At 51.6% G+C, this 22,276-nt stretch overlaps 1 protein-coding gene across 2 annotated transcripts; it reads left to right on the forward strand.

The window, feature by feature from the left end:
• The first annotated feature begins 47 nt into the window (after positions 1 to 47).
• On the forward strand, positions 48 to 21,425 carry TOM1 (target of myb1 membrane trafficking protein). Of its 2 annotated transcripts, XM_063321635.1 has the most exons (16): positions 48 to 375; positions 8,448 to 8,532; positions 9,420 to 9,498; positions 9,640 to 9,789; positions 9,900 to 10,034; positions 10,290 to 10,436; positions 11,457 to 11,573; positions 12,019 to 12,152; positions 12,822 to 12,855; positions 13,443 to 13,551; positions 14,581 to 14,701; positions 17,146 to 17,221; positions 17,662 to 17,724; positions 19,442 to 19,501; positions 19,845 to 19,881; positions 19,991 to 21,425. In XM_063321635.1, the coding sequence occupies exons 1-16, from the start codon at positions 324 to 326 to the stop codon at positions 20,137 to 20,139; spliced, it is 1,548 nt and encodes a 515-aa protein (XP_063177705.1). In that variant the 5' UTR covers positions 48 to 323; the 3' UTR covers positions 20,140 to 21,425. The 2 variants fall into 2 exon arrangements, with proteins under 2 accessions (XP_063177705.1, XP_063177712.1); XM_063321642.1 differs by lacking the exon at positions 17,662 to 17,724 and having other exon boundaries at positions 50 to 375.
• Positions 21,426 to 22,276: the final 851 nt, after the last annotated feature.

Raw genomic sequence — 22,276 nt, forward strand, 5'->3', positions numbered from 1 at the left:
CCATGCGGGTTGGTGGCGGTGACAAACGTCACGCCTGGCTGTGTGACGCCGTGATCTGCGCTGGTTACGGGACGCCCGGTCACCGCGTTCCGGCTGCCAGCGCTGGTCAGCGGCAGCCGGCGGGTCCCGGCCGCGCTCCCCGCCCCAGCCCCGCGGCGGGGACGGGACGGGACGGGCGGAGACGGTTACGGGCGGTGCCGCGCGCCCCTCCCGGGCGTCGGCCGCTGGCGTCACAGCGGGGCCCGCGCGGGGGCCCGCCCCGGCCTGGCGCGCGGGTCACGTGAGCGGCGGCGGCGGCGTCAGCTGATCGCGGCGCGGCGGCGATGGACTTTCTCCTCGGGAACCCCTTCAGCTCCCCCGTGGGGCAGCGCATCGGTGAGACCCGCGGCACCGCGCCCCCCTCCCCGCCCTCCCGCCCGCTCCCCCTCCCCCGCGCCCCCGGGGGTCGCCTGGCCGCCCGCTCGCTGGACCCTTTCCTCCGGGAAGCGGCGGCCCCCGCCCCCCCGGCGGGACGGAGAGGGCGTCGGCCAATGAGGGGAGGGCTCCGCTCTGATTGACGGGCGCTGTCGACCAATAGTGGACGCGCAGTCTGAGGCGGCTCCGTCGGCCGCCCCCGCCAGCCAATCCGTGCGCGAGGGGGTCTTCAGGTGGCGAGGCGAAGTTTCTTCACTTAAAGGGGCCGCAGGCCGGTGGTCCGAGCCACGCCCCCCGGCAGAGCCGAGGTCCCTGATTGGCTCGGGGCCATTCCCGCCCGCACCTCCTTGGGGGCTTCGCGGGAGGGGGTGGGGGGGGCAGAGCGGAGGTTGCTGATTGGCTGGGCTCCAGCCGCAGTGGCCTATCACATCCTGGGCGGTAAGGCGCCGCGCTCTCCCTGAGGTGAGGGGGCGGCGGGGGGCGGCCATTGCCCCGCTGGAGGCCGGCCAGGGACAGGGGCTTCGGGTGGTCTGGCCCTGGCGTGTCCCGGCTCACCCAGTCGGGTCAGAGCTCCCTGCCGTAAAGGACAAGTATCCTGGCCATCCCCATGGGTGGTTTCCCACCCCATACTTCCCAGCAGGGCTGTCCCCTGGACCTGTGGAGAGGACCGCCTCTGCGCCACGGGCCTTCCCACAGGACCGAGTACCAGCTGCGGCAGTGAAATCAACAGCAGGAGCGTAGCATCCACTCTGTGACCTTGCAGGCCCGAGAACAGGCAGTCTCTCTTAGTCACTGTGCTCAGGTCAACTAGATGAACACAGGAGAAGGATGTCGTCTGAGAAAGGGGAGTGAAGAGATGCTACAGTTAGAAAGAACATGACTGTCAACAGCTACACTGCTCTCAATACAGAGATGCAGTTCTTAGAAGACTTAGAATAAAGATTGTTTCACCCCACGTTGAATTGTCAAAGGGCCTTCAGGTTGTGCTTGAAGGTCAATGTTGCCTGTTTAAGCTCTCCAGCTTGTGCATTGTCCATTTGTAGTTTATGCACTTGCTCAGTCTTGCATATTGTCACTTGCACAGACCTTTTTGTTCTTCACTGTGAATATCTGGTCCTTGATCAAGTTGGTTTTGGTGTGTTCGCACAGGTGAATAGGCTGCTGTGGCCAGGGTGAGAAGGGAGCAAGCAGCTGCTTTAAGTAATGCTTTTATAAGTGCTGCTTATTTTAGAGGCTGCCCAAACTAGTGTCCGAATGATGTGGGTCAGGGGCACAGCGATGTGCCACTCTCTAGTGTTGGGCGAGATAGGTGAGACGCACTACAGCAAGGTGGTGGAAGGATCACCAGGGAAGGTTTTCTGTAACAAAAACCTCCAGATGATATCTGACGTCTCCCCAGATGAATGTCACGTGTTTCATCACACTTTCCAGGAGAAGCCGTGTCCGGCCCTTTACAGAATGAATGCTCTTTGATTCCTTCAGTGAGCACATCAGATATGTTTTTGTGTTTGGGTAGAGGCAATCTGAAATTATCTTTAGATGTCACAAATCACTTCTTGCCCTCCAGATCTTCTGATCAGTATAAGTAGCCAGATTGTAAGTGGGTTCTGTCTGGGCTTTGCTTCAATTAAAGAAGGGATTTTCAAGCAACAAACCAACAGCAAAGAAGAGGAAAAAAGTACTTCAAGAGTGTTGTCAAACAGGAGTTTAGAGTCCTTAGTACTAGAGGTGTGACAGTAGATCTTAATGACTGGGGTTGATTTGGGTTATGGGAGTCCAAAGGGGTGGAGGAATTACAGCGTATGAGAAAGGAACTCAGTGTGGAGGACTTGAAAGGACTGGTGGCTGAAAATATGAATGTTTTCTCCTTTTGAACATTGCCTATCAACATCCTGGGGACACGGATAAATGCTATCTTCCCTATTTAATTTGAGACGCAAACATGACTTACCCAAACTTGTTTGGTAGGTCCATGGCAGCTGCATGTTGAACCCGTGAGCCTGATCACCAAACCTGCTACCGCTTTGGGCTGTCTGCAGAAAGCTAACACTGCGTCCTTGTAAAGTACTTGGGAAAAGCCATGTATGCCTGATGCAGCTTATAAAGTCTAAAATAGCTTTAGATGAAGGCTATGGAATAAAAAAAAAAAAAAATCCCCTGTGGCATACTGCAACAAAGTTCTCAAATTCCTTCATTAATGTTAATCTAGTAAATCCCATTTATTTTGCTGACAAGGAAACTGATGCTCAGATAATCTCAGTGATCTGTCACAGAATGAGTCAGCTGCAGAGGAGCAGGTTTTCTAGCTTCTTACTCCCAGCCCTGAGATTTAGTCACAAAAGTTGCCACTGTTCTGTTTTTGGACCCTGATGTTTCTTCCCAAGTAAGATGAATACAGGCTTGTTTGTTTGGGTTTTTTGATATTTGTTTTTGGTTTGTGGTGTTTGGGTTTTTTTTATAAACACAGTACTTCTGACCAGTGGGAAAATTTCCAAAGAGTGCTGAAGCGTCGTAGCTTGGATTCCCCCCCTCAAAAGGGAAATGCACTGTGCCTCCATCTAGGAGCTAAGATAAACTTCAAAATGGAAAATCTAATTTCAAGGTGAGAGAGGAGAGGAGGATGGAGAGGAAACCGCCAACGCTCTCTCCTGACCCTGGAAGTCTGTAATAACTAGTAATTATAGCAATACTGAAAGGGACAGAGACAGTTTATTTCAGTGAATGAGGGCAGGCAAGGGAGAGAAGTAACAGTGTAACGCAGAGATGAAAAGGTTTTTTTTATGGTTGGGACCTAGGCTAAGCATGAGAACCGAGAAAAGTTGAGACCGTAAAGAGGGAGCAGGTAAGAGAGAGCAGATTTCCTCTGCACATGGGTGAGTAAGAGGGGCAGGTAGAACACAGTATGCCAGAAAAATCCCCATGGCCATTTGATCCCACCTTGCAGGTGTCCCTGCTCCCCTCTCTGAGTTGGGACCTCGGGAGCTGGTGGGAAGCAGTTACCAGTGGTTACCAGTAATGCTCTCCTCTCAGAGCCAGATGGTCCCATGCAAGGCATCGCTTCTCAGAAAGGCATTGCCTTGTCTTCTGTGCCCGCTCTCTCTGGAGGAGAAGGGGCAAAGGCAGCAGTTGAAGAGTTGTTTGATCCCTGAGAGTTTGAGCTGATTTGCAGGAAAGGAGCAGGAGGAGGAGTTCAGAGACCCGAATACCCACAGCGCAATGTCAGTGTGAGTCTGCATCCACCATCATCCTTGAATTAGGCTTGGAGCCCTATCTCTGTTCTCTCTAGAAAGTGGGTTGTCCCCTCTGTCTTTGGAGGAGCAATAAAGCAAGGCTGAACGGTGAAGTCCTGCCTGAGCTGGTGTTGGTTTCCTCGAGGGAAGCAAAAGCGTGAGGCTTAGGAAGGAGACTTGAACTGGGTGCTAATTTGAGCCAGGGGGTTATGAATCGAAGAGAGGTTGGGAGAAAGGACTGTTGCGTTGCTTTCTGCTGAACCTACGCTGTCTTGTGCAATGAAATGCTGGTGACCTGTTGAAAAGGGTGAGAAGACACTCAGCGCTTCCCTGAGGAATTTAAAGCCAGTGGGACTGAGCTCTTTCAGGAATGCTGGTTAAGGGCCTGGCTTGGAGGAGGGGCGTGCAGTCCCTGACAAGCTATGGCAGAGCACGTCACGGGCAAAGGGGTTTCTGAACAGCACCTGGCTGGTTATGGGTGCTTCAGAGCTGTGATGGGGAGCAAAGGGGACAGGAGTCTGCGCAGTATCTTCTGTCCCCAGCTCCTGTACTTCCCTGCGCTATTGACTGTACTGCTGGTGCGCTGCCGCAGGGACGGCTGGGTGGGATCGCCAGCCCCACAGTGGGCTCCCCCCTGCCACCAGGGCAGGGACAATAAACTTGAAAAGAAGCAAAGCAGTGAAATCTACTCATGGCACGAAGCAAGGTACAGCTCTGTTGTGCCAGTCATGCCGAGCTCAGAGTTGTTTCTTATCTGATGATGCCGGATAACTTTTATAACCTAGCTGCAGTCAGCAGGAGCACATCAAACGCCAGGCAGGAAGAGTCCATGCTCTGGTTCAACCCGCACCACGGTCCTCAGCAGTTCTGGGTCGATCCGAGCAATTTGTGAGGCAGCAGCCTGGAACCAGGCAAACCCCAGTGCTGTCACACCCGGGGAGCCGGACTGGCTGCCAAAACAATGTGGCTTTGAAGCGGCCCCGTGAAGGGCCTCCTGTACATTCAACAGCCAGTTGGTTTCGGGCTTGGAGGGAGACAGCATTCATACACCCGCCGATAACATCCGCCGGGGGGAATTCTCCGTGGCAGGTCAGGCTCAGCTCATTAGCACACAGAAGCAGATGCTGCCTGATGAGCCCCGGCAGGCAGAGCGCTGGGCAGGCAGCCGTGCCCTGCCTCCCGCGCTCGCTTTTTTAGGGACTTGTCGCTGTCCCCAGCCATCCCGGGCTCAGATTTCGCGAGGGGCAGACAGCTCATGTGCTAATTACGGCTCGTGAAATGGGGCCAGCCACCCTGATCCTTCATGTGACTAATGAATAGACTTTGTTTTCTTCCCTTCTGCAGGCTTTAGTAAAAGGGTAAAGTTCAGGATTTCAGGGAAAACGCCAACGTATTTTATTAGGCTTGGACAGTCCCTTCGTGCTTGGAAGCAAGGAGGATTAAAAGGTCATTAGCTCCAGCTCTCCCAAAGCCAGCTAAGGCCAGGCCTTAGTCTGTGATGGGTAAATTCAAATGCTTTGTCCTTGGAAATGCCTCATGGTCACGTTCCTGTTTTCCATATGCCCTAGTACTGCTCGTCCAGCTTTGTATTTTTTAAGCCCATGTTGCCTTTATGTCAGGTTTGCTGCTTTCCTGCTGCTCTTTGTTGACCAGTGTGTGAATGGGGGTGACAGTATCGGGGTGACCACAGCGTCGTGGGGTAACAGCGGGGCAGGGTGCGTCACTTCTGAGGAAGCCCCGTTTTCACTTATGTGGCCAGCCAGGTGAAGGAGCTCGCACGGTTTGTTTGCATTCCTGTCTGAAAAGCAAACCTGCTGCCTGACCTTGGTGGGACTGGTGTGTTTGGAGGAAAACTGGGGGGGGGTGGGGGGGAGCAGGTTACAGAGTACCACCAAACATAGTGAAGCGAGGGAACAGTGTTTGCAGACTCATTTCATGTTCTTGTAAGCGTGGCCAGCAGATCGAGAGAGGCGGTTCTCCCCCTCTACTCTGCTCTCGTGAGATCCCACCTGGAGTACTGTGTCCATCTCTGGAGTCCTCAGCACGAGAAGGACATGGACCTGTTGGAGCGGGTCCAGCAGAGGGCCACGAGGATGATCAGAGGGCTGGAGCACCTCTCCTATGAAGACAGGCTGAGAGAGTTGGGGTTGTTCAGCCTGGAGAAGACAAGGCTCCGGGCAGACCTTATAGCCGCCTTCCAGTACCTGAAGGGGGCCTAGAAGAAAGCTGGGGAGGGGCTGTTTGCAAGGGCATGTAGCGATAGGACGAGGAGCAATGGCTTTAAACTAGAGCAGGGTAGGTTTAGATTAGACATTAGGAAGAAGTTCTTTACAATGAGGGTGGTGAGACACTGGAACAGGTTGCCCAGAGAGGTGGTGGAGGCCCCATTCCTGGAGACATTCAAGGCCAGGCTTGATGAGGCTCTGAGCAATCTGATCTAGTTAAAGATGTCCCTGCTTACTGCAGGGGGGTTGGACTAGATGACCTTTAAAGGTCCCTTCCAACCCAACACATTCTGTGATTCTATGAGGAGGAGTGGGGAGACTTGAACAGCAAGGACTTGATGGTTAAAGGTGGTTCTCATTTCATCCTTGGTTTCTTCTGAAGCTCAGAGCTTTCCAGCCCTGTTCCTGAGTTGTGTTTTTTTTTCTTCCATGTTCAGTGTTTGTCTTCAGGGGTGAGAAGAGTGGATGTGGACTTTCTTTCATCAGAGCAACCCCTGTGTGATTGATTTGTGTGCTTCATTGCCAGAGGCAGCAAACAGTGCAGAGACACTTCTGGCTAGGCTGGGGTTCAAACCAAGGTGTGTCATGAGCAGGGGATGCTGGAGGACAGTGCAAGTGAAGGGTGGCTTTGTGACAATGCATGCCAAGTCCATCAGACCAACCTGAGCTGCAATCTGCCTGCCGGCAAGGGTGGCCATGTGGTTTCACAGAGCAGGAAGGAGCCTGGAGCTCTGCTACTGTACCGAGTCCTGATCACAAAGGAGCCCTGACGGAAAACATTTTCCCCCATGTGTTACCACAGCTTCACCCATTCACTGGTACATGCCCAGGTGCACCAGACAAGTTCCCCTGTAGCCCACTGCCCTGGATATATTCTCCACCACATCACCCAATGGAATGCTACCTCCTTTGCCTCACTGAGGAAGCTTAGATCTGCAAGAGACCGTGATTCCTATATAAAATTAATACTCAAAGTGACAAAAGTTCACCTGAATCAAGGGGCCTTCAGGATATTACGGTAGTAGCCGGACCTTCAGAAAGGTAGAAGAGCATCAAGAACATTCTGCCACTCTCCTTCCCTTGATTGCCCTTTTCCATCTGGCTGTGGCCACAGTGTAATCAGCATAATTACAGTGTAATCAATACATTCCACAGTCAACAGAAAAGGTGGTGACTGGATTGTGTTAAGATTTTAATAGGTTGCTTCATGGTGTGGTGTGTAATCTGCGGGAGGGACAATGTGTCTAAGAGGCTGCATTGCACAGTGCTGTGAATAGCTCTCTGCCTGTGCCTTAAAAACGGGACATCCCAAAACATCATGGATGTGCTTACCCAGGCAGGAGTTAAAAAATCTTCTTCTTCCTGTGTTATGGCCCTATCCCATAACTGCGTGAATGGGCATTTCATTTCATTCCCACAGAGGGATAATTAGCTGCTGGGTCAAAAGCAGGAAAAGGCAGCTCTGCAGGGGAAGGACCTCTCCAAAGGGGTAGAGGACCCACAGCAGCAAGGGCCAGCAGTTTTGAAAACGCAGGCACTTTTTTAAGTACCTTGTTGGGTCTGAGCTCTCCTGAAGAGCTCCTGGTAGGTGCTAAACCGGTCTGGCTAGTTTTAATTCTCTTGCCCCAGTGCTAAGTCAGGCATTGTATAGGATGGGAGAGCCAGGAAGGATGATTCTTGTCCTCTGCCATCTGCTGTGTCTATGTGTTTCCCAGTGGTCTGGAGAGTGCTGGGGTCCTGCCTGCCCCGCTGGCGGTTCTTTCCCCCAGCTGCTGGCAATGTCCCTGAAGGCATCAGTCAGCTGGCGCGGCCGGAACCAAGACAAGGCTGATTATAGGGTGGAGATGCTGGTGCTCTCAGTAATAGCTGCTCATTTCCCAAATCTCTGCCTTGAATAACATCAACGCTCACTGAGGAATTCCTAATTAAAGGGGACATAATCAAAGCTGAAACAATATTGCTTTGACTTCGGCCTGCAGTCCACTTCTGTCCATACTCCCCAGAGGCCAGAAGATCAGGAGGAGATGTAAACGTTGAACAAGAGAGAGCCCTGCTTTGGTTGTTTATGTATGCTTGTTTGTTTTTATGGGGCCCATGTAAAAAGAAGGGGGTTGATTCTTTTGTCTCCTTAATTTGGTGCAAACCAAGAGTGGTGCCATTGACATTAGATCCGTGTCAGTGTGACCAGACCAAACTCATGGTTTCTGGCCCTGCAGCAACAAAGCAAAAAAGCCCCCTTTTCTCCAGCTGTGGAGCTGAAGTCATGCTGAGCCCCCTCCCTTCGTGTGCAGGACACCAGAAATCACACGGTGTGTGTTTGTGTGTTTGTGTTGTGGAGCAGGCAAAGTTGAGCAACCATCCGTCCCTGTGCTGGCCAGCCTTGTGCTTTGCAGTGGTGACACCTAGCGGGGAGCACTTGGTGGCCTGGACTTTGCAGCCGGATTCAACTCCTTGCATGTTGTGGTGGAAGCCAGGGAGAAGGTGGCTGGGCTCTGGGGTGTCCTGACAGCTGAACAGCAGCCCATGAGAGTGCCAGGGCCACTCTTAGCCTTGCTGTGTCTTGATTTCTGTTTTCCAGAGAGAGCTACTGATGGGTCCCTGCGGAGCGAGGATTGGGCTCTCAACATGGAGATCTGCGACATCATTAACGAAACTGAAGAAGGGTAAGGGAGCTGGCAAGGGTACACATCCAGCGGCAGGTCCCAACACACCCTGTTACACTAGATCCCTAGACTGCAGTGGTAGCATGCGCTGGTGGAGCTAATAAGCTAGACTTCCAACAGTCCCTTAGATGAGACTCTACTGGGAGACCTAGAGACACAGCAAAGATGTCAGAGCATCTGTTAGATGCTTCCCTGTAATATTTGTGAGCACTGGGAGCCACTCAAACAGGCCTTCAGAGTCCCCAGAGAAACCTCGATTCAAGCTAGGCTGCCTCCCATCTCCCAAAGGCATATTTGCAATTCTTCCACTTCATTTTATTCCTCCTTCATACCCTTCTCTTTCTGTCCTCTGGGAATGTAAGAATCTGCAGGCTGGTGACCGAGGAGAGAGGAAAATCTCAGGCTGCTATTCAGTCCTCTGACTGTGTGAGTCCTGCTGGGGTTCGCTTCTCAGGTATTTTCATGTATGGTCACTCAGACATGCGCAAAGTGGGTGGGGGAGCCCTTGTCTCCCTCTCCCTGCAGGGAGATGTTCAGAAATCTGCCAGACTTGTTAACTCTGGACCTGGGGATTTGCCAGTGAATTCAAGGGGGACTGCCCTTTCTCACAGTGGAGATGTCAAGACCAGCATGTAAAAAAGAAGGTGCTACATGGAATAAAAAGTGTAGGTTTCACTCCTGCTGTCCTACCCCACAGGATGCTGACAGAGGATTAGCAAGCTCGGTTTCCATCTTCACAGTTGCATGAAAACAAAGTCAAACATCTCTACTCACAGAGCTGTCACCACTTCTTTTCCATGCTATCCTCACAGTGCAAATACGCGTGTCTCTGCTCACAGTTCTCAGTCCCAAGCTGTGGCCATTTGGTGTTCTGATTTCTCCTGCAGGCCCAAAGATGCCTTCCGAGCCATTAAGAAGCGAATTGTAGGGAATAAGAACTTCCATGAAGTTATGCTGGCTTTGACGGTGAGTGGTCAGTGCTCTTTCTCAGCTCTGTGATATCCTGCTGTAAAGCTGACTCCCTGGCTGAAAAGACATGGGTACCTAAAGCCAACAAGGGGAACACATGTAGGTAGAGAAGGCTATAATGTTTCATTGCTTTTGAAGGTCCTGGAGACATGTGTCAAAAATTGCGGCCATCGCTTCCATGTCCTTGTGTCCAGCCAGGACTTTGTAGAAGGTGTCCTGGTGAGAACAATCCTGCCGAAGAACAATCCACCTGCCATAGTGCATGACAAGGTGCTGACCCTCATCCAGGTGAGCCAAGAAGCATGAGCATCTGTGCCAGTTCAGAGTGTTTGTCTTTAGGTGTTTGTACTAAAGACTACTGCAAATGGTGATGAGCTGTACTGTCTCTTTCTCACCAGTCCTGGGCAGATGCCTTCCGCAGCTCACCGGACTTGACTGGTGTTGTTGCTGTCTATGAAGACCTGAGACGGAAGGGCCTGGAGTTTCCCATGACTGATCTGGACATGCTGTCACCCATCCACACACCACAGAGGGTATGGGACCATTGCTGAAGAGAAGGGTATTGGGCAGCTGCCATTCTGGAGCTATGAGGGGACTTCTGGAACTCTAGCTTCCGTTTAGAGGGCTTTCGGGGAGCGAGAAGCTCCAGAACAGCCTCTTTGCTGGAAGAGATATTGAAAAGAGATGGGGAGTTGCCATCAACATTTCTCTCCTAATTGTACTGTCCTGTCAGCTGTGAGTGTCTAACATTTCCTTCTCTCTGTCACTTTTCCCATCTCTCTCTGTAGACTGTGTATAGCTCCGACTCCCAATCTGGACAGAACTCACCTGCAGTCAACTCCCCTCAGCAGATAGAGTCCATCCTCCACCCTGTCACCCTGCCCACTGGGAGAGGCACATCCAGCGATGCGCCCATCACACCCACACCAGAGCAGGTGAGTTGGACACGAGCCCCCGGGTGCTGCTGACTCTCCCTGCATTTGGGGGCTGTTTCACAAACACTGTTCTGGGACTGCTGTCTTGGTTCTTCCCCAGCCTCTGTCCTCAAGGAGCCATTCCTCTAAAGCACAGTCCCTCGAGAGCTCCCCAGAGCTCCACTGTGGTCACAGTGATGAGCTGGGATACCACAAACACAGAGTGGTTGTGTTTTCCTAAGACAGGGCTGCTTGCAGGTAGAGGAAAGATCTGGCTACAGGGAAGCAGGGAAAGGAGACACAGAGGTTTTGAGCAAGGTTTTGTAGTGCAGTACAGCAAAAGCTTGCTCAGTAGATGCCTCCTTATCCTCTTTGTTTATCTCGCCTCACTGCTGGCTTTACAAGAACCAACGGTGTCTGGCTATGTGGTTTCCAAAGGCCAGTGCTTTCTCACTTGTTTCCCCATCCTCTTTTCTCCTTCTTCACCCTGACTTCATATAACACCATGTTTAGCACCAAACCTCCAGCTGTCAGTAGGTTGCATCCCCGTGCAGAAGAGAGGGTAGAAACTGTTCTCAAGAGGCTCATTAGCAGCTTGTGAAACCAAAGGGATAAAGCTTTAACTGCACACTTAGCCGAGGCTTGCTTTTTGAATGGCAATTCTTTTTTTTCCCCCCTCTTGCGCCACTTTGGAAATGAAACAATTCGAGTGGCTGCCACACAGGAGCCGCTAGCTGGATTTGAATAATAAGAGCAGCCTGTGCTGGCTATTAAAAATCAAGGCTAGGCTAGTGGCCAGATATCCCGGGTGAGGGCCTGGCATCTGTTACCAGCCAAATGAATCTGATGGTAAGTAATGGAGCTCCCTTCTGCTGGGAGCTCCTTAGAGCTAAACTGAGTGGTGACAAATGAGCTCCCCAGTGGCTTTTCCCTTCGGCTTTGTGAACGAGCACACACAAGCAGTGCACTGCCTTTCAGAACTGCCTCAGCTATCTCCTGAGTCTTCCCAGGTGGAGCTCTTACTTCCCCTCCCTTTTGCAGATCGGGAAGCTGCGCAGTGAGCTGGAAGTGGTGAATGGGAACATGAAGGTCATGTCGGAGATGTTGACGGAGCTGGTGCCATCCCAGGCTGAGTCTTCTGACCTGGAGCTGTTGCAAGTAAGGAATGCTGGCGGGGTGGAAGGCTGGCACAAGCAGCTTGATTTAGCAATGATTTGATGGACTGGGGCATGACGCATGCCAGGTGTGGGGAACAATTGGACAGTTTAGTGTGGGACTTATCAGGAAGTGATGGGATAACGGAGACACAGGGAAGGTGATTTCAACGGCCAAGGGAAGTTGGACTAGTGAGGTTGGAATCATCTCACATGGCGACTTGTAGCCTGCGAGGACCTTTCTGGGGGATGTGTTACATAAGAGGCATACAATTATTGCCTGTAAAGCACCGACTCAGTTTATCTCTCACAACAATATCTGTTGCCCATCAACCCTTAAAGACAGACCCCAGTAGCCTCTGGGTTTGTCTGTCCCAGTCAGACTTCCAAATCTGTGAGTGCTCAGCCTTAGCCTGACCTTTGTGGTAACTTCATCTTTCTGTGAGCAGGAGCTGAATCGGACATGCAGAGCCATGCAGCAGCGTGTGCTGGAGCTCATTCCCCGTATCCTCCATGAGCAACTCACTGAGGAACTGCTCCTCATCAATGACAACCTCAACAATGTGTTTCTGCGCCACGAAAGGTACCTCTCTCCTCCCTTCTCTGCCCTGCTCTTCTACAAGAGTTTACTGCCCCTTGAAGGCCTTCTATCCCACCCTTTTGATCTGCCGATGAGTATAATGCTCAAGATGCATTAGCCTGTATCATCTATCTTTGACAAGAAAGCCAGTTCTCAGTTTTTGCTGATTTATTCCTGATCCTTCAAAACTGCTGTGTAAGTTACTGATGGAATATAAAGATATCCCTGTGACATAACCCAGAAAAAGGAGAGAACTGCATGGAAAGATCTGGTTTTCTAGCCCGAGACAGACAGGGACAGAAAGGACTTGCCCAGGTGGGATCAGCACCCCTTTCTTTTTTCTTCTATTTCATCAAACCCTCTCTTAAGCTAGGATGAAGCCTGGAGAATTTAGTCCCTGTGTCTGTATGGAGAGCTGGGTTTGAACCATTTTTGTTAGAAGTAGCTCTGGAGGATCACATGAGGCTTCCTCACACCACCTCTCAGGAGACATCAACTCTGTGAGCCTTGTTGTGGTGTCTTCGGTCTTGAGGGGGAATTGGGCCCTGAGCCATGGTCCCCCTTTCCTAGTATGTAGGAAAGGGCAGTCTGTGCCAAGCTTTATAAGAAATCTCTTGGGCTGAAGCTACTAAGCACACGCTACTGAAATGCATCCTGTCGTCTTTCTTGCAGGTTCGAGCGGCTTCGGACAGGGCAGCCTGTTAAGGTAACTTGGAGCAACAGTTCTCCTGTGCAGCTTGGTTTGCATCCTGCAGGTCCCTCAGCGTCCTGCTGAATTGGAGAGAGGTTCGGTCTGCCCCACTTACAAGCTATAGGCTTTGCTCTCCCAGCCCGGCTGCACCAGGCCACGCTAGTGTGCTGGACACTCCAGTTCCCACTGCCTTCTCCTTCCCTGCCACTGGGAGCCTCCCTCTCACCCAAAGAGCAAGAGCAGAGCAGCAGCACTTAAGGTTTTCTGGTATTGAACATCGAGAGGACCAATTCCCATATGAGCCCCTGTTGTCCTCTGAGCACTGCCCTGTCCTCCGAGCCAGCACCTCCCGTGCTTACAGACATCCAGCAGAGCTGGGAGGCTGGCTACAGGGGTGTGTTCTGCCCTGGGACGCTATTCCCAGCCAGTTCTCTGGTCACTGTTCCCCTTCTCACAAGGAGAAGCTTCACAGCTGATATCTTTCAATGGGTACAGAAGGGATTCCGTCTCCAGTGTTAATAAGCTAGGATTGCAGGGTCAGGGTGTCTGAGCTGCAGAAAGTCTCCACCATCTTCTTTTTTTTTTTTTTTTTCTCTTCAAAGGCACCAAATGAGGCAGAGAACAGCTTGATTGACCTGGGACCCAGTACTCCTTCTGCAGTGAGACAGCCTGAAGTCACCAACAACCTTTCCTCTCAGCTGGCTGGAATGAGTATGTTGCTATGCAGTTTTCCCCTCAGTCCTTCTCCTGTACTTCTCTGGGAATCCTTTCTTTCATGCCCTTGAATCACATCCCAAAATTATTAAGTCACGTTCATAAAGCAACCTAGAGAAATAGGGTGTATTGTCAACTAATAAACTCATGAAGAAACTTGTATTTGCCCCAAGGCACAGAAGCACATGTCTCAGCATCCACACCTCATGTTGTGCAGGAGGTGGACGTGACTTAAGAAGGACCTCAGCATTAGGCTGAAGCTCAGGACTGGGCTTTCCAGCAGGGTAGGGGAGTAAGTCACTCCATCTCCAATGCCTAGCAGCAGTGCAGTTGGCTCTTGCTGTGTGGTGTCAGGCTGGGGTCTGGGAGAAGGAAAGCAGCAGAGCAAAGGCAGCCATGAGCATCTTGGGCTCGGGACCCAGGATTTGACAGGTTGTTTACTCAAAAAGCCTGAGGGGTCCTGAGGGTTCTTCAAGACATACCAACATCCTACATAGCACTGCCTGAAGCTCTCGCTAGCTGCGAGCACATGTAGAATAGCTTGGATGCAGCTACAGAAAATTGGCAAGACTGTTTTTAGAGACAAGCCAGTTGAGATATTTTTCAAGTCAGGTTTTTTCAGATGATGCCTGAGTCATGAAAATCCACTCATCTGTCTCAGAGGTGCTTGCCCAGAAGCACAGGTTATCCTCTTCCACAGGTTAAAGAGCAACTCCTTCTGAGTTGTCTTAAATGGTCAGGAACATCTAGCCTTCAGCATCAGCACAGTAAATTGATGCTGCTGTTGCTGCCTGAGACTGAGCTAAAAATAACTGCTGAGCAGGCGAAGAAACTGCTTCTGTTACTTCACCCACGACACTGCACACATGCACAGACTGTGCTGCAGCTGAGGGGCAGGATAGAGGAGTGGGCCTTGGGAAGTTTAGCCTGTTCTGATGCTAGATTTCCATCTAGCACCCTCCAAGCCCACGGCCCTCCATTTACTGCTATGTGCAGTCTGCTCACCCTGCTCTCTCTTTCCCACAGACCTGGGCTCAAGCAGCGTAAGTGCGGGGCTGCACTCCCTCGACACCTCTGGCAAGCTGGAAGAAGAGTTTGACATGTTTGCCCTGACCCGTGGCAGCTCGCTGGCTGAGCAGCGCAGAGAGTGAGTGTAGCAGCCCACTCTGCCCTGTCCTGCCTTCTTGCAAAGGGGGAGGGCTCAGGGCAACCGGGGCTGTGACCCCAACCAGCAGCAGTTCCTGGGAGACAGTAGGATGCGATAGAAATGCACTTGTCTGACGCAGTGTCTGTAGGATGACCTGTGTCTTCCCAGTCATTCTTCCTGCTGCCGTCATCTCCTCTTCACAGTGTCCTCCTGGGCATGGGAAGAAGGAAGCAGCCTCTACATGCTCATGTCCCTCACCACTGTGTCAGTGGACTGTGGCACCACATATGCTGGGGAGGCTTAGCATCTGGAGATGAAAGTGTGGAGTGGGAGTAGCTAAGTTTTCTTGTCTGTCTCTGAACTCATGTGCCCTGACTTGGGGTGACGTTGAATTTGGGAATTGCTGAATATCGATGCGGCCTAATGGCAGAGTATTGAACTGGAGTGCAGGAAGTATGCAGTCAGTTGTGGTTTGCCAGGCAGGGCACTGCTCTGTGCCTCAGCTTCCCTGTTGGTAAGTGGGACTGATGTTTCTTCCTCCATACTGTGTTTGAGACCTCCTGGTGTAAAGCACTAAGAGTTGAGTCTCCATAGTACTGGCTGAAATGAAGAGGCCTCTTCTGCAAAGAGTGGATTTCTGAATCCTTGTTCTGGGAGGAGCCGCAAGAGCTGTGCTGACCGGATCCCTTTGGCTTGAGAGACTGCAGCTGATCTCACTCTGTTTTGCCTGTCAGAATCACCTACTGCTCTCCGTCGGTTACCAAGCAGTAGAGCCCACAGGCACATGGCTGCATGGCTGCCTCCAGCCCTTAAAGACCTGTGCTCCTGATCTCCATTCACCGGAGTGCCTTGTTCTGCAGCTAGGCAGTAGCAATTAGGGTCTCTTAAGGATGTCTCCTTGCGTTCCTCTGCCTCAGACTGCTTCTGGTAAAGGTGGTGGGGAAATCCGTGGCTTACACACAACTTCATGTGTTTTGCCCATGGGTTTCCCCACCACTTTTAATGTGGGGTGTGCTGCCTGAGGACAGAGGCAGTCCAGGACAAAAACAGTAATGCCAACAGCACCCAATCTGGGTCTGAAATCTGAGCCACTGGTATGTGCTCCACGCTGGAGGCTGAGGGAGATCTGGGCAGGGGTGGAATCATATCCTCTCTGCTGTGGCGCAGTCCTTAACAGACTGAGGCTTGTGATCTCAGCACAAGTAACGAGACATCTTCTATTTATTCCTCACTGCCCTCCATCTGCCTGTTCTTGCACTTCTGCCAGGTAGCTTCTACTCTCACTGGCTCAGGCGTCCCATTTCACTCACCAGCCTCTGCTCTGTGTCTCCCTCCGTCTGAACAGACCCTTTGCTCTGCTGCTCCTGGACGGGACGTGCTGGCAGGAGAAACAAGCAGGGCCGCTGGGGTTTGTTCCTGACCCCCCCATGCTTCATGAGTGTTTCGGCGAAGCAGTGCTTGAAACACCTCAAGCCTTTCCTGCCATTCTTCCTCATCAGTGGCATGATAGCAGCGTTGTACTTCATCCTTGATGCCATTGTTCACAGCGGCCCCTTCACTGATGAGCACTTCTTTGAGAAGTTTGAGCGCCGGTGGCCCAAGCCTTTGGCCCCCAACAAAAACAGCTCCACTTGATAGTCTGTTGGATCTGCAAAAAGGGGCCCAGGAGCAGCTGGAGAGGAGACTTGCGGAGAGTGTCTGGGAGAGGCTGCATTGTCCCAGCCTGGATGGACTGTTTTTCCCACTCTGCGTGGATCAAATGGTGACGTGTGCATTAGCATGTGTGGTAGCAGCCCAGAGGGGACACAGAAATGGGTTGAGGGAGACTATGGGTGAGACATGTCTGTGTGTGGAAAGAGGTTGCTGTAATAGTGCATTTGGAGACCTTGAAGCAACATTAGGCTCTTCTGATCATCCGGTCTCACCTCCTCTGTAGTATAGACCGGTGAGACTCCACCACCATCAGTTCTTGAGTGGTATTGGTTAAGAGATGTTTTTGAGCTGTGTTTGTGTCTGTGAAGGTAGGTGAGTATGAGGGGCTTGTTGCTCAAATCCTTTCTAAAGTAGCTGTAATCTTCTGGTTAGTTATCTCTCTTTCAATCCCACATCAAATGCATGTCATGGTTGATGCACCTAGCTCTGTAAGTCTGTATCTTAGGCTGTTGGATGGTTGTTTTCATATGATGCCTTGTTATCCTCCTGTCACGTGCCAGGGCTGTCCTGTGGTATCCCACCGTGATGTTGCAGTGAGTAAATTAGTCTGTTTTGTGGTGGGCTACACCTTTAGTAGGGGTTTTGCACACCTTTCTAGAAGCTCTTGCGAACAGAATAATGAGAGATGAAAAGCTGTGCAGTCAAAAGCCCTGAATATATGTTTAGGAGTTCCTGCTCTTCACTTTCAGGCATCTCATCAGCCTGTGTGTTATCTAACTTTATGCTTTCAGGGTAAAGTACGAAGATCCCCAAGCCTCCAAAGGACTCGCTGGTGCCCTGGATGCCCGGCAGCAGAACACAGGAACGGTAAGTGGCCACAGAGCTTTTACTGCATCACCAGGAAGGAGAGTATCCTCCTTACTCAACAACACAATAAATGTGCTGTCTGTTTGGAAGAAATCAAGTATTTAACATGACTGATGATAACTCACAGTCTCCACAACCCACATTTCCTACCTGGGCTCTATACCTCATTCTTTAAAACCCAGAGGTGGGGAACTATGGAAAGTCTGGGGTTGACCAGTCAGTAACAGGATGGCCTCCTTATATCTGCAGGGAAATTTCCGCCTGGAAATGTGTGGTTTATTCCACTTCAGCAGGTTTCCAAGTCCAGTTGCCTTCTCTCTGCAATCAAAGAAGTAGACCACCTGTACTAGTGTGTTCTTTCCCCCACCCTAAACCCACTGCCTCCCTTCTCCCTCACCCTCTGTGGTAGCAGCTTTCAGTGCAGACTTTCTCTCGACCAGGGGGACTCTGGTGCCTCTAGTGATGGAGCCCAGCTGACTAAGTGGATGATGCGGCAAGGAATGGTGAGATCATGGAGCGCGAGCAGGGAGGAAGGAGGCTGGGGCTGCTGAACTAGAGGTGGTGCTGGCACAGCACATGAGGATGCACAGCATCAGCACAGACATCAGCAGAGGCTGCAAACTGAAATGTAGCAACCCTGGTCTGGGCCAGTAGTGGAGACCAGGGTTGGGAAGGAAGGAGGCAGAGTGTCAGTCCTTCCTCAAGTAAACATGTCTGTTGTAAAAAATCCTAGGAACTCTGAGGCCAAGAGAGCATGTGCCACTCTTTGAGATAGCGGGTGGCCTGTTTTGGGGTGGGTGTGTGGGGCAGAGGCCCTAGCTGGTGGCATCACGAGGAAAGGTGCTGCCATTCATTCCCCCTGCAGCCTCTCCTGCTCATCATGAGCTGCCCCATCTGGAGGAAAACACATTCCAGCTTTTACCCTGTTCAAGGCCTCCTCTAACTAAAGTGTTTGAGCCTTCAGGCTGTTGAATTTGGTCTTTTGGCAGCAAGAATTCCTGCAATGACATCCCCTCAGACACACTGAGGCTTTGACACACTCCCAGGTCTGAAACTCATTAGCCTGTCTTCCTGAAATGGGCACTGCCCAGATTGATGTCTGCTCTAGGAAGTTTCCCCACATGCTGTCCAGTTGGCTTGAATGCACTTCTACCTCAAAGAGTTCCTCTTTGGGTAGACAAAGACAGTTTGCTTCAAAACTTCCCTAATCTCACACATCCTCTTCCATCCCCATTCATCCCTCTGCCAGCTGTGGTAACTATCTGCACTTGCTCCCTGGCTTGGGGAAATCTGCCAGTCCTTGGTAAGAATGCGTTGATCTTTTTCTTGGTCTTGCTGTTTTCCTGAAAGCAAGGGAGCTATACATATTAGGAGACTAATAAATAAGTTCCCACAAATACTCTCTCATGCTTCTGCTTGTGGAGCCTCCTAGCAAGGGCTGCTCCTTGCTCAGCTTTGTTCAGGAACTCGTGACTGGAGAAAAGGATCTGGGGTTTTGAATCAGACTTGGTTTATCTCTGTCCAAGGTTATCTCTGTCCACTAGAAAGGTGTCTCCTTGCTACTTAAATTGGCCAGGGACATGAAGTCTTCTGAGCTAGCATTGTCCCTGCTGGAGATAGATAAAATTACTTTAATTTTAGAGGACTTACTTTCCCTTTGATGGGTTTCTGTAGTTTGGTGTGATGTCAAATCCTGCTGTGCTCCGTGATCCTACCAGGGAATCGCTTCTTGGCAGGTGTCTTTCCCCCTTAATGTGGTGCCAAACCTGGCACACCCAGTATCTTCAGCACTGCAGATTTTGATATCAGACTGTCACTGGTTTGTACAAGGGAGGAGGTGTGGAGAAAAGCACATCTCTGGTTCTCTGGCTGCCTAACACAAGCAGCCAGCTTTCACCTAGTGAGTCCTCACCAAAATGGAAAGCCTGGTCCAGTCCTAATACCTCAAAGCCAACCACCAAACCCCAGATGCTTTTAGTGGCACGTATCCTGGAAACTGCACTTGTCTGGGTGTGGATGGGGCAGAAGAAGCAGGTGAGCGGTGGCATCGGTAGCTGGGAGAGCTTTGCAGTGGCACTGGCTAGGTTTGGAAGGGCCTGAGCTGACTGAACAGTGGGGTGAGAGAGTTAGCTTTTGAATTGGGCTTTCTTTTTGCAGAGTGGGTTTCCTGAAACATGCTCTGTTTTCTTGGCCTCATCACACTCTTTCCTTCTGTCCCAGGTGCCGGTTCCCCAGGCCAATTTCATGGAAGACATAGAAAAGTGGCTCTCCACTGATGTGGTAAGTGAGGGGCTGCTTTCCTGGAGCCAGCAGTCCTACCAGAATTGTCTGTGGGGCTGGATTTCAGGCAGCGTACAACAGCACTGGTACTGCTGAATGCATGGCACAGGCTGCTCGGAGGGAGCAGGGGAGGAAAAGCCAAGGACATATGGATACCGCAGCGGTATAATTAGCCTTCTGGGAGGCACAGCTAATGAACTGAGGCTCAGGGCCACTCTAACATGCCTGTACTGCAGAAGTGGGGGGAGCACTATCCTGTCTCTCTCCATGCAGACAAAGAATCACATCTGTGCAGATGCCTGTCTACCTTGCTTCTAACCATGCCTCTCTCCTCCTACCTCAGGGAGAGTCAGAGGATGCAAAAGGCGTCACCAGTGAAGGTAAGACTTGCCAGCCAACCCCAGGTTTTTCTCCAGCTTTTTCTGGCAGCACCTTGGCTTTTCCACAAACCTCCCTCCTTGTTAATGCTCTGCCCTTCTCTTGCCCCAGAGTTTGACAAATTTCTGGAAGAGCGAGCAAAAGTTGCGGACCGGCTACCCACTTTGTCCAGTTCCTCAGCAGGGATGTCCGTCTCCCCTCCTGCTGCCAGCAATCATCGTAAGCAAGCAAAGGAAGATGATGCTATGTTTGCCTTGTGAATGCTATGGACTGGTATGCTGTGGAGCAAGAGGCTGTGTGTGCTGTTCTGCTTGCCTCCAACCAGGGGCCAGCAGGGGAAGGATTCTGTCCCCTTCCTCCACTCTCTTCCTGTTTTCCCTTTGAGTTGTTTTTATTTTTAAGCTGCTTTCAGATTTCAGATAATCTTTGTTGTGTTTAGGGATGTCACACAATAGACTTGTGAAGGGGGTTTTCAAAGCTGCTAGAGAACGTGGGAGTTTGGTGGGCTTTTTTTTTTTTTTTGGTACAGTGTGGGCAAAGCGGAAGAAGCTTCCCATCCTCCTCTCCAGTGAGGTAGTCAAGATCTTGCCCTAGACACAGGAAAGGCTGCAGTCTGCTGCTAAAATCATTCCTGCCTGCCTGTTCCCTCACCCCATCCCTAGAATGGATCTCCAGCCCTCTGCCTGCGACCGTTAGACTGGAAAGCATGGAGATGTGAAGCGTTACTGGTGGCAGAGGAGGAACACTAATGGCAGAGGGACCCTGTTGCTCTAGTCTCTCTTGCACAAGTGCTTGTGGTATGCAACACCTTCCCACTCACAACCCCTTCTCTTCCTCTTCCTTTCCTCCCCCTCCCCGTCAGTTTGTCCAGAATCCTACCCACAACCCAAATGTTTCCGTTGCATGACAGCCAGTTACCAAAGCCCTTGGCTGCACACAGGGCTTGAGCTGCGAGCGGTACCCAGGGCTGAAGGGGCTGTCTGCTATGGGGTAGGATGTGCCTTCAGCAAACTCTTTGCAGTTAATTTAATTCTCCTATTATTATACTTCCCTCCCCTCTCTCCCTGATGCCATCCCACCTCCCTCTCTCACTTCCACTGATGCTTTCCACCACGTCGTGCCGCGGTGTGGGGAGCCTCCCCAAGACTCTGCTCAGGCCAACGCTGTAGAGTCCTCAGGGTAGCTGTGTGTGCTGGGGACAAAAAGAGCTGCGTTCCCTAAAGCAGAAGGCCCTTACATCGACACTGATATACCAGCGAGAACATGCTGTTGCTGGGGTAGCTTGTTCAGCTGGTGAGCACAGAGGTGAAGCGAGACATCAGTCATCTCGTGCCAGCAAAGCAGCCCTGCAGCAGCCAGGAGCTCCTCTGCACCTGGGGAGAAAAAACTTCTGAGCAAACTGCACACGCTTCCTAATTGTGAAAAGGCAGCCGGGGAGGAGGGTGCCAAGCCTGGGGCTCCTGCTCGTGGGGTTTCTTGTTGAGCGTGGGAGAGTTGCCTTTTTTTATTGCACATTAAAGGAGCAAAGTCTCGAGCTTCCCTTGAAGATACGTGTGTGCTGTCAGTGCTGGCATGGGGAGGGGAGGACCCTGCGGAGGAGACAAGATGAGGGGTGCGACCATGCAGCCGCATTTGCTCTCCACGGAAAGGCAAGGGCACTGTGGTGCTGAGAGGAGGCACGGCGCTGGGGCTGAGGGTGCTGCGAGCCAAGGCAGGTGCTCACGGCTTTTTAGCACAGTCTCCTGGGGAGGTGACTACAGCACATCTCAAAATAGCAAGAGGGCGAGCTACCTCCTCACCTTTCCCTCTCTGCCTTGTGACCAGATCCAAATACCCACCTCGCAGCCCATAAATCACTTGGAGACATGCAAGAAATACAGTTCCTACGAAAGGGCTCTCTGATATCCACAGGGTGTCCTCAGTTGTCCCCATGCCATCCCCTGGTGTCCAGCTGAGTGGGAGCTGGGGGAAGAATTCTTAAAAGGAGTTGAACAGGTTGAAAGTGTCATCTGAGCGCCAGATGTGTAGGAAGGAGTTAAATTAGCTGAAGTTGTCCAAACCTCAGCACCTCCCTCTCCCGGTGCCTGCACTGCAGTCTCAGCTGTACCAAGCTCAGGCGGAGGCCTGAGGATAAGGGCTGTGAGCAAAGCTGGTCCGCAGCTGGTGGCAGCAGGACTGCACAAAGCAGGGTGCTGGGTTTCCTCCTCTGTCAGCACTTGTGGGACAGGAGGAGGCTTTGTGTCTTTTTCAGCTTTCCAAGTCAGACAGCACATACTATCCTTGGACAGTTTGTCCCTTGGAAAAATAATAGAATCACAGAATGGTTTGGGTTGGAAGCGACCTTAAAGATCATCTAGTTCCAATCCCCCTGCCATGGGCAGGGACACCTCCCACTAG

Source organism: Chroicocephalus ridibundus, chromosome 1 (genome assembly GCF_963924245.1).
Source record: "Chroicocephalus ridibundus chromosome 1, bChrRid1.1, whole genome shotgun sequence".
Classification (NCBI taxonomy): Eukaryota; Metazoa; Chordata; class Aves; order Charadriiformes; family Laridae; genus Chroicocephalus; species Chroicocephalus ridibundus.

Excerpts from the sequence above, each read along its gene's own strand:
- TOM1 (XM_063321635.1), top strand. The coding sequence starts at position 324 with ATGGACTTTCTCCTCGGGAACCCCTTCAGCTCCCCCGTGGGGCAGCGC. Across the intron at positions 8,533-9,419 it reads ATTAACGAAACTGAAGAAGG|GCCCAAAGATGCCTTCCGAG; the intron begins GTAAGGGAGCTG and ends TTTCTCCTGCAG. Across the intron at positions 11,574-12,018 it reads CTGACCTGGAGCTGTTGCAA|GAGCTGAATCGGACATGCAG; the intron begins GTAAGGAATGCT and ends TTCTGTGAGCAG.